The sequence below is a fragment of the Pristis pectinata genome, chromosome 22 (assembly GCF_009764475.1).
Source record: "Pristis pectinata isolate sPriPec2 chromosome 22, sPriPec2.1.pri, whole genome shotgun sequence".
NCBI lineage: Eukaryota > Metazoa > Chordata > Chondrichthyes > Rhinopristiformes > Pristidae > Pristis > Pristis pectinata.
The window spans coordinates 2124361-2135922 of record NC_067426.1 but is presented as its reverse complement, the minus strand read 5'-3'; the positions used below and the strand labels follow the sequence as shown (position 1 = coordinate 2135922).

General features: G+C 44.6%; 1 protein-coding gene across 1 annotated transcript; it reads left to right on the top strand.

Annotated features, from left to right (window-relative positions):
- The first annotated feature begins 3079 nt into the window (after nucleotides 1-3079).
- Nucleotides 3080-10759, top strand: fabp10a (fatty acid binding protein 10a, liver basic). The gene is made up of 4 exons (XM_052036685.1): nucleotides 3080-3233; nucleotides 6427-6599; nucleotides 9332-9421; nucleotides 10657-10759. Exons 1-4 carry the CDS (start codon nucleotides 3167-3169, stop codon nucleotides 10705-10707), a joined length of 381 nt encoding a protein of 126 aa, XP_051892645.1. The 5' UTR covers nucleotides 3080-3166; the 3' UTR covers nucleotides 10708-10759.
- The last annotated feature ends 803 nt before the right edge of the window (nucleotides 10760-11562 follow it).

The window sequence follows — 11562 nt, the reverse complement described above, 5'->3', positions numbered from 1 at the left end:
TTTAATTATGGTTTAAATTGTTGAGGTGCTACTTTGTTCTGTATTAGGTACTCAAAAAATAAAACAAAATACCAAAGAAATTGGAGGAGGAGTAACCATTAAACCCACATCAACATATGTTAAGTTCCTGGCTGATTTGTTCCTGAGTTCAGCTCCACTCTCCTGCCTGTTCCCCATAGCCCTCCTCTCCTCAACAGCTGAATAAATCTCTCTGCCGTGGCTCTGAATGTGTCCAATGACTCAGCCCCCAGCCTGCTATCCAGTATCAGTGGATCTGCACCAGTTTTAACTGCAGAGACAACCCAACATTTGGCTTCTGATGGAGATGCACCACGTGTCCAAAGCCCAACTCCAGCCAGAAGTGGGATCCAGGCAGACATTTTGTTAAAGATGTTGGGTATTCACCATCATCTTGGACTGGATCATTGCTCCTGACCCTCCCCTGCCTGCTAATCCAATTGTCCCAATTAAATCATTTGGTTCCAACACTTTGCTCAGCTGATCAGAATCAGAATCAGGTTTATTATCACTGACATATGTCATGAAATTTGTTGTTTGCAGCAGCAGCACAGTGCAAGACATAAAAATTACTATAAGTTAACCAAAAATAAATAAATAGTGCAAAAAAAAGGAATAACGAGGTAGTGTTCATGGGTTCAAGGACTGTTCAGAAAACTGATGGTGGAGGGGAAGAAACTGTTCTTGAAAGGTTGAATGTGGGTCTTCAGGCTCCTGTACCTCCTCCCCGATGGTAGTAATGAGAAGAGGGCATGTCCCGGATGGTGAGCGTCCTCAGTGATTGATGCCGCCTTCTTGAGGCACCACCTCCTGAAGGTTTCCTCGATGGTGGAAAGGGTTGTACCCATGATGGAGCTGGCTGAGTCTACAACCCTCTGCAGCCTCTTTCAATCCTGCACATTGGAACCTCCACACCAGGCACTGATGCTCTCCACCATACATCTATAGAAATTTGCAAGAGTCTTTGGTGACTTAAGATAAGATAAGACATACCAAATCTCCGCAAACTCCTAATGAAGTAGAGCTGCTGGTGTGTCTTCTTCATGATTGCATCAATGTGTTGGGCCCAGGATAGATCCTCTGAAATGTTGACGCCAAGGAACTTGAAGCTGCTCACCCTTTCCACCACTGACCCCTCATTGAGGACTGGTGTGTGTTCTCCCAACTTCCCCTTCCTGAAGTCCACAATCAGTTCCTTGGTCTTGCGGATGTTGAGTGTGAGGTTGTTGTTGCGACACCACTCAACCAGCCGATCTACCTCACTCCTGTACGCCTCCTTATCGCCCTCTGAGATTCTGCCAACAACAGTGGTGTCATCAGCGAATTTATAGATGGCGTTTGAGATGTGTCTAGCCACACAGTCATGAGTGTAGAAAGAGTAGAGCAGTGGGCTAAGCACGAATCCTTGAGGTGCGCCTGTGTTGATTGTCAGTGAGGAGGAGATGTTTCTATCGATCTGCACTGACTGGTCTCCCGATAAGGAAGTTGAGGAACCAGTTGCCGAGGGAAGCAGGTTTTGAAGCTTGTTGATTGGTACTGAGGGGATCATCACCTTGCATAATGATGAATATCCAACATAGAATACAGAATGGAAAGTCTGAGATTATTTTAGACTAGTTCATAAATACCTGAAATTCCTGCCAGTTCAAGCATTTCGCCTTGAGTTCATTGCAGGAGACGGCATCTTCAGGTTAAATTATTCACCCACGAAGTCCTGGCGTTGCTCTTGCTTTCTCAATGTACGGCAGGAACAGTAGCACTGCAGGTAGTGCTGCTGCCTCTCAGCTCCAGTCACCTGATTTGATCCTGGTCTTGGGTACCATCAGTTTTTTGGTAGTTTACTTAGTTTCTATAAGCTACCCACTATGTAGGTCAATGACTGGATGTGGAGCTGACGGGCATGAGAGAGAGAATGGGATCGTGGAAAATAAGTGGGGCGGTGGCACTGATGGGACAGTTCTGATTCCATGAGCCAAATGGACTCTTTCTAAAACATAGCAAGCTAGGAAATGATATGGGATGATACAGACTTGTTGCATTATTGTCATTTTTGTTACAAAATGCAGGTCTTTCATGCACTTACCTGGTACAGTGTAATCTCACCTCACAGCACAGTCCTACAAACACCAAATCGTACAATGCTCTCTGTTATAAATTTATATATAGATTTGGTATTGGTTCATTATTAGTATTGGTTTATTATTGTCACATGTACCAAGATACAGTGAACAGCTTTGTTTGCACGCCATCTAGTCAGATCATTCCATTCATAAGTACATCGAGGTAGCAAAAAGGAAAACAGAGTGCAGAATATGGTGTTGCAGCCACAGAGAGAACGCAGTGCAGGTAGACAAATAAAGTGCAAGGGCCACAACAAGGTAGATTGGAAGCTCAACGGTTCAGCTTTTAGCATTTGAGAGGTCCATTCAAGATTCTGATAACAGTGGGATAGAAGCTGTTAAGGAGTTTGTGAATTTTAGGAATGTTATATTTCGGTTTAAACCGTAAAGTATAAATCATTTAAGCAGTGACCAATAACTCCAACAACTAGGATTAGGACATTGACCTTGAAGGAATAGTGAACAATTTAGCTGGCCACCATTAAGGACCCTCACCACCCGGGACATGTCCTCTTCTCATTACTACCATCGGGGAGGAGGTACAGGAGCCTGAAGACCCACACTGAACAATTTAGGAACAGCTTCTTCCCCTCCGCCATCAGATTTCTGAACAGTCCATGAACCCATGAACACCAACTCATTATTCCTCTTTTGCATAATTTATTTATTTTTGTAACTTATAGTAATTTTTATGTCTTGCACTGTAATGCTGCCACAAAGCAACAAATTTCATGATATATATCAGTGATAATAAACCTGATTCCGAATCTGATTCTAATTCAATGAGACTGAATGCAAGGTGAATTACATCCAGAACTACTTGGTGTTTGTTCAGAAGACCTATGTTGATTACTTTTCAGTTAATGATTAGACTTGAACCTTCAAACCAGTTCTGTAATCAAATTATTAACAAATCTGAATATACTATACTGACTGCCAGGTATAAATGCTGGTCACTGAATGCCTGGCTCTACGTTGTGAAACACTTTCCTGACTAGCCTGCAGCAAAGTGAGCTGGAGCAGGGAGGATGGCGTTCTCTGGGACATGGGAGGTCTACTCACAGGAGAACGTTGAGAACTTCATGCGAGCTCTCTGTAAGTGACAGTAACCACCATGAGTATCCACTCAATGGAGCAAGGATTCCCTCCCTGGGTACAATCAGCAAGCTGGATGTAATTTTTGGTCAGTTTCTTCTGTTTGCTCACAGTGTGTGGGATGGTCAAGGCCATTGGTTCATGACTCTAATGGCCTTTGAGTCAGTGGTACTTCTACAGTGGTGTTAAATAGCATCTAGATAGTGTCCTTGAAGGAATAATAATATTTCCACTTCAGGACAGTGTGTGATAGTCACCTGCTATCCTGTTCTACTTGGCAGTAGAGCTCACAGGTAAATTAGTAAATTGGTTTATTATTGTCACATGCACCGAGGCCCAGTGAAAAACTTTGTTCTGCATGCCATCCATACAGATCATTTCACCACATCAGTACGTCGAGGTTGTACAAGGGAAAGGTAATAACAGAATGCAGAATACAGTGTTACAGTTACAGAGAATGTGCAGTACAGGTAGACAATAAGGTGCAAGGACCATGATGAGGTAGATTGGGAATTCAAGAGTTCACCTTTTAGCGTACAAGAGGTTTGTTCAATAGTCTGATAACAGCGGGGTAGAAGCTGTCCTTGAGCCTGGTGGTACGTGCTTTCAGGATTTTGTATCTTCTGCCCGATGGGAGTGGGGAGAAGAGAGAACGTGCGGGCTGGGAGTTTGGGAGTAAGCTGGCTGAGTACTTGCAGTACAGTTTTTAGACAGCACACACTGTACTATGATGCGCTGGGAGGTGGAGGAAATGAACATTTAGAGTGGTGAATGGGCTGTCTGTACACTATTGAGCTATTTCATGTTGTTGGAATCACACTCAAGTGGAAAATCACGCTCCTGTCTTTTGCTTTATCGATGGTGGAACGGGTTTTGTGGGTCAGGAGGTGAGTCACTCTCTGCAGAACAGAGATTCCGACCGGTCAGGAGTGCTCCTTTTCACTCATTTCTGTCCTAACTCATTTACATATCATCAAACAAATTCTTCCACTAACTCCTGCAATCAAGTGGAACTTTACAACATAATTTAATTTTAATATTAAACTTGGTCAAATTTGACAAATACAGCGTGGGTTTATCCCAAGCAATTCACAGATCTTGTCAGTGTCTTGTCAAAATCTGATGTGAAACTAATGAAAATTTCATGACAGAATGTACAGAACTATTCATTGGTTTATCTTATTATTCACTAATAAGTTTCTCAGTGAATAAAATAATTTATACCTACAACTTTTCAAGAGGTTCCTCTTGATGTTCCAGCAGCGAAAGGAAAGGGCTGCAGGTGTAATTTGAACTACATTGGAGCCATTGGTCTGGCACTGTGGTTAGACCTGACACAGGCTCAATGTTCAGCACAGTGCTTTAACCCCCGCACAGCAGACCTGCTCCAATGTAACTGAACAAATTACCAGCACAAATGGAAGGGAATTCCAAACACTGATTTTAAGGAATTTGGGTCATTGTTGGCAGGCATCAGGATTACGTTGTCACTCTGAAGATGGTTTATGTTGTCAGAAGCTGAAATAGTTACCTGGGTGTTGTTGTTACCAGTGACAGGTGTGGAAGGAGCATCTGAGGTCTCAGAGGTCTTGGCAAAGATCAGTCACTGGAGATCTTGCTCCCCCTCACAAGCTTGTGTTTGGCTCACTGACCCTGGCCACAGAACTAGAGACCCACTAATCACCAAATTTCTGGATAGCCTTTGTTTCCGATAGCATCCTACTGATTTAACGAGAACTGTTCAATCTTAATGGCCGTAATTCTTTTGAATTTTGCAAGTTGGTTTTCTGGCCCAATGGCAGGGAGGTGGCAGAATGCAGTGGACATCAACCAATCCCTGTCAGGCAGGTGGAGTGTAAGAGTACGGCAGCAAGGCCACCACTATAATTGTGATAATATTGTCAATGACCTGACACACAAATGGTCACAAGGACTGGGGTGAAAATCAGCTCCCGGCACACGAGGCTGAGTAAACAATTGTAGATCATTTTCAGAGACACAATGGACTACAGATGCTGGAATCTGGAGCAACAAACAAAATGCTGGAGGAACTCGGCAGGTCAGGCAGCATCTATGGAGGGGAATGGACAGTTGATGTTTCAGGTCGAGACCCTTCATCTGAACTAGCCATTTCCCTCCACAGACGCTGCCTGACCTGCTGAGTTCCTCCAGCATCTTGTTTGTTTTACCAGGATGTGGCCTGGATTCGAGGGTATGGACTATAAGGACAGATTGGACAAACTTGGGTTGTTTTCTCCAGAGGCTGAGGGGAGACCTGATAGAAGTTTATAAAATTATGAGAGGCATAGATAGGGTCGACAGGCAGAATCTTTTTCCCAGGGTAGAAATATCAAATACTAGAGGACATGCATTTAAGCTGGGCTGTTGACAACCACCTGGTAGATCCTCATCCACACTTGCAAATCTGCTTGCTAGAGAGAGGAAGGGGTTTGGATCCTGCTCCTTCCTAATGCAGGAATGCTGGAGTGAGCTTTGGCAGCTCCAATCCCATTGAAGCAAAGATTAGTTCACTCAGCACTAAGTAGAAATTGTACCTGAAACTGATCGACTGCTCACTGAGACATTACGCGAATCAGCTGCAGGTTGGATACCCAGTTTGAACAGAGGAAGACCAGCATTTATTACCCATCCTTAATTGCCCTTGATAGGTGGTATCCAGCCACCTCTTGAACCACTGCAGTCCTTCTGGTGAAGGTGCTCTCACAGTGCTGTTGGGGAGGGAGTTCCAAGATTTGAACCCATGAAGAACTGGTAATATACTTCTAAGTCAAGGTGATGTGTGATTTGGAGGGGAACCTGCAGCTGGCGGTACTCCTATGCACCTACTGCCCTTGTCCTTTGATGAGAGGTGCTGTTGAGGAAGGCGTGGAGAATTGCTGCCATGATGGTGTGCTGGTGCTGTCGTCATCACTGCTTTGTGCCTTGTCTTAATGGTCAATTATTGCACGGGAGCTGTCACTCCTCCCGCAGGTGCCCAACAGAAAGTGATGTGTTGGGGCAAAGATCAGGCATCACCTGATAGATGAGCTTTACCTGATCTCAAATGATTTAAAGTCCCTCCCCTCAGCACCACCCTACCAACCTCCTCCAACCTGTGATCAACATTAAACCTACAAGTGTAAGGGTGATATTTCACTCCACTTACAGTAGTTTGACTTGTACGTTTGTTCAGCTATTCCAGAAGACGTAATAAAGCTTGGAAAAGACATCAAGCCTGTCATTGAAATCAAACAAACTGAAGACAACTTTGTCATCACAACCAAAAGTCCCCGCCAGTCAGTCACCAATCAGTTTACCATTGGCAAAGAAGCTGATATTACCAGCATGGATGGCAAAAAGCTGAAGGTATTTTCATATATTGCCAAGTTGTTCTATTGCTGTCAGACACAAAGCAAGGTACCCGTAATCAAGAACGCGTTTAAAAGCAAGTTGTGCGACTGCTTTTGGGAACATTTCTTCCCTCTGCAATGCTGACCCTAAGCTTCCAGTCACCAGTAACTTTCACTCTGCTTCCCCTGACCTCTGCATCCTCATTTACGTTAGAACATAGAACATGGAACAGTATAGCATAGGAACAGGCCCTTCGGCCCACAATACCTGTGCTGAACAAAATGCTGAATTAAACTAAATCTCTTCTGCCTGCACGTGGTCCACATCCCTCCACTCCCTGCACATTCATGTGTCTGTCTAACAGCCTCTTAAACCCCACTATCGCATCTACTTCCACCACTGCCCCCCGGAAACCCACCGCTTTCTGCGTTAAACACTTAGCCCACACATCTCCTTTAAACTTTCCCCCTCTCACCTTAAATGCATGTCCTCTGATGTTTGACATTTCTACCCTTGGAGAAAGATTCTGACTGTCTACCCTATCTATGCCTCCCATAATCTTATAGACTCCGATCAGGTCTCCCCTCCTGAGAAAACAACCCAAGTTTATCCAACCTCTCTTTATAGCTCATACCCTCAAATCCAGGCAGTATCATGGTGAACCTCTTCTGCACCTTCTCCAAAGCCTCCACATCCTTCCTGTAACGGGGTGACCAGAATTGCACACAATACTCCAAGTGTGGTCTAGACAAACTTTTATATGGCTGCAATCATTCCAATGAAGCCAAATGTAACCTCAGGGAACAACTCTTCATCTTCCAAGTAGGCATGTTGCAGCCTTCTGGAATCAATACTGAGTCCAACAGTTTCAAGCAATGATTCTGCGCCTCTAGTTGATCTAGACCTATCTATTTTTTCCTTTGTAAAGTCATACAGCATTACAGCACAGAAGGAGGCCTTCCTGTCCATTGAGGCTCTGCTATCTCTCTGTTCAAAACCCAGTCAGTCCATTCTCCCATGCTATCCCCACATCCAATTTCTTTTTGAAGCCATTGGTTCCCTTGCTTGCACCACTCTCAAAGCCAGAGAGTTCAATTCCCATCCCTTTCACTTTGCATTATTTAATTCTCCTGCCTCCACCCTCCACATCCCTTTCTCTCCTCCCTGCGTCCTTCAGCGCATCACAAAACCTGTTTACTTCTGACTGTTACTGATTCTGATGAAAGTTCATTGATCTTTATCTCTCCACAGATGCTGCCTGACCTGTAGATTCTACTTTTATTTCAGATTTCCACTTTCTGGGGTGCTCTCTTTTTGCATTTTTTGCAAACATTTAGTTGACCACCTTCAGTCCCACCAACACAGCTCTTTCCATTCGGATTGATTCCTGGAACAATGGAGCTTGCCCAGTGAGGTTCAGTAGGATGTACCTAAATGCACATTCAATGCACTTCTCATCTCCGGAGTTTCGAAGAATGAGTTGTGATCTCACGTACAAAATGGGAGCAGGAGTAGACCACTTGGCCCTCAGACCTCTTCCACCATTTAATAAGATCATGAATGATCTGATTGTAAACACAAATCCCCATTCACAGCCTCCCCTGGGTTTCGGTGGTACCGGAGTGGTTGCATTGCCAGAAGAGTAATCCAGAAGGCTGGATTAACAATCTAATAAAGGCCTGAGCTCAAATCCCAACATGGCAGTTGTGAAATTTAAATTCAGTTAATGATTCTGAAAACAACAGCTAGTCTTAGCAATGATGGCCACAAAAACTACTGGACTGTGGCGTAAACCCATCTGGTTCACCACCATTCCTCAGAGGAAGAAATCGGTCAATCGTACCCAGGCTGGCCTTTCTGTGACTCCAGACCCACCTCCTGTGGTTGTCTCTTCAGTGGCACAGTGGCCAGTTCATTGTAAGCAGCTCACCACCACCTTCTCAGGAGTAGTTAGGGACAGGCAATAAACGATGGCTTTGCAATTGATGCCCAGATCCCAAAGTTATTAAATATATATCGAAGCTGTACTTTGAAATAGTCAAGGGTTCTTCTTCAAACAGTTTGCTCCCGTTGCACTTTGATGAAGAAATTCCAAAGATTCAGGCCCCTCTGAGGGAAGAGTTTTGCCTCATTTCCATCTTAAACATGCAACCCCTTATTTTTATACAGTGACCTATAGACTGAGAATCCCCCACAAGAGGAGACATTCCATATCCACCTGGTTAAAACCCTCAAGGATTTTGTGTGTTTCAGTGGATGAAACATATTCTGAGAGGAGTTGATGCTGAGAGATGGTTTCCTCACTCTGGGGGGTCTAGAATAAGGGGTCCCAGTCTCATGATGAAGGGTCCCAGGTTCAGGACAAGGGGTCAGCTATTTAAGGCAGCGAGGGCAAATTTCTTTGCTGAGAGGGTTGTGAACTTTGAGAATTCTCTAGCCCAGAATGTTCCATTATTAAGTATATTCACGGCTGGGATGAATAGATATTTGGACTCTGAAGAGTACCAGAGGATATGGGGATAATGCAGGAAAACAGAATTAATTGAACAACAATGGGACAGACTTGAGAGGCCAGTTGTCTCCTCCACTTACTTCCCATGTCGTTTACGATTTTATGTTCACCCATGAACATAGACTTATATCACCCTATAAATACAAAGTACACATTTACTTCCCAGCTTGTTCCTGATTGGAAGGCAGGGTTACCAGATGTGTTGCACAGATTTACAATGATTTATCTTGCACAGTGCACAGTTCTGATGGAAGACGGGAAGCTGGTATGCAAGTTGCAAAACTTTCTGCATGTACAGGAGGTGCAGGGATCTGAAATGATTGAGGTGAGTTCAAGATTCACTGAGTTGTAGAACCAGAGAAGTTCACGGAACAGAAGGAGATCATTTAGTCCGTCCTGTCCACGGCAGATCGTAAGGTTTCTCTTAGTGCTCTGTACACTGTGCCGCTTTTCACAAATATAGACCAATGGAATGAGATATTGTCATTGAATCATACAGCACAGAAAGAGGCCCTTCAGCCCATCAAGTCTGTGCTGACCATCAACCACCCATCTACACTAATCCTGTATGATTCCCATTTTATTCTCCCATGTTCCATCAACTCCCTCCAGATTCCACCACTCACTCACACACTGGGGGCAACTTACAGCAGCCAGTTAACCCAACAAACCGCACACCTTTGGGATGTGGGAGGAAGCTGGAACACCCAGAGGAAATCCACACAGTCACAGGGAGAATGTGCAGACTCCACAGAGGTAGCAGCAGAAGTCAGGATTGAGTCCGGATGTGAATCAGCAGCTGGTCTGCAGAGGCACTTTGGAACACGCTTGGTATTTTACGTTATTTGTGGCAATGTGAGTCCTCCTAACTCCAATAACAGGTCTGAGCCTGTCACCACCACCTCCCACTTCCCAATTCAGCTTCAGGAACTAAACAACGTTCAGGCATGGGACGATGTAGTGAGTGACATTTGCACCACACATTCCAGGCAATGGCCACCTCTAACAGAAGAGAAACTCGCCACTTCCACTTGACATTCAATAGCACCACTATTGTTGTGTCCCCCCACCACCCACATCCTGGGGGTCCCTACTGACAAGAAATTTAATTGGACAGCCATATATAGGGCAGGTGAAAGAATGGTTATCCTCACCTCCTGACACAAGACACAAGTCAGGGAGTTGATGGAACACCTTCCACTTGCCTGGATAAGGGCCACTCCAACATTCAAAAAGCTCAGCACCATCTAGGATAAAGCAGCTCACATGATGGACAACCCAGCCACCACCCTGAGCGTCCATTCCCTCCACCAATGGGGTCAGAATTTTAAATGGACCCAGTGGTCAACAGCAGTAAGAACTCAAGATACCAAAAACTCTCAGGTAGTGGGTCCTTTGGTGCTCAGGGCAGTAATAATGAGACTACATTCCTCACCATGTTACATTATCGGATGACATCATGGTCCAACCCATCTCCCACTGTCACCCACAGGCCTTGTCCTATTTGATTGATGACATGTTCCATTGCTTCCACTCACTAAGCTCCTACATTTCTTACAGAAACTTACTGCAGGAACCACCACCATGATCAGGAAAAGTCACCGAATTTAACCACCACAGAAGCAGTTGCTTGTGATGTATTGAAATAAAAGGAATACCAGTCCTGCTGTTTGGTGTGCATGCTTATACTTCAGTTCCCAAAACATCAGTAATGGGAGAGATAAGGCAACCATATCTGGATAACAAGCCAGACAATAACTGAACCTTAGAACAAGAGGAAAGGTCTCAGATACATAGAACATAGAAGAGTACAGCTAAGGAACAGGCTCTTCTGTGCCAAGTATGATGCCAAATTAAACTAATCCCTTCTGCCTGCACACGATCCATATCCCTCCATTCCCTGCACATTCACGTGCCTATATAAAAGCTTCCTAAACACCCCTTATCGTATCTGCCTCCACCACCACCCCAGGCAGCGCATTCCAGGCACCCACCACTCTCTGTGTAAAAAACATACCCCACACATCCCTTTTAAACTTTCCCCCTCTCACCTTAAAGCTATGCCCTCTGGTATTCGACATTTCTACACTGGGGAAAAGATTCTGACCGTCTACCCTATCTATGCCTCTTATAATTCTATTGGGTCTCCCTTCAGCCTCTGATGCTCCAGAGAAAGCAATCCAAGTTTGTCCAACCTCTCCTTATAGTACATGCCCTCTAATCCAGGCAACATCCTGGTAAACCTCTTCTGCACCCTCTCCAAAGCCTCCACATCCTTCCTGTAATGGAGCGACCAGAACAATACTCCAAGTGCAGCCTAACCAAAGTTGTATATAACTGCATCATGACTTCCTGATGCTTACACTCTATAACCCTAGCAATGAGGGCAAGCATGCCATACACCTTCTGTACCACTCCATCCATTTGTGTTGCCATTTTCGGGGAGGTATGGACTTGGATCCAAAG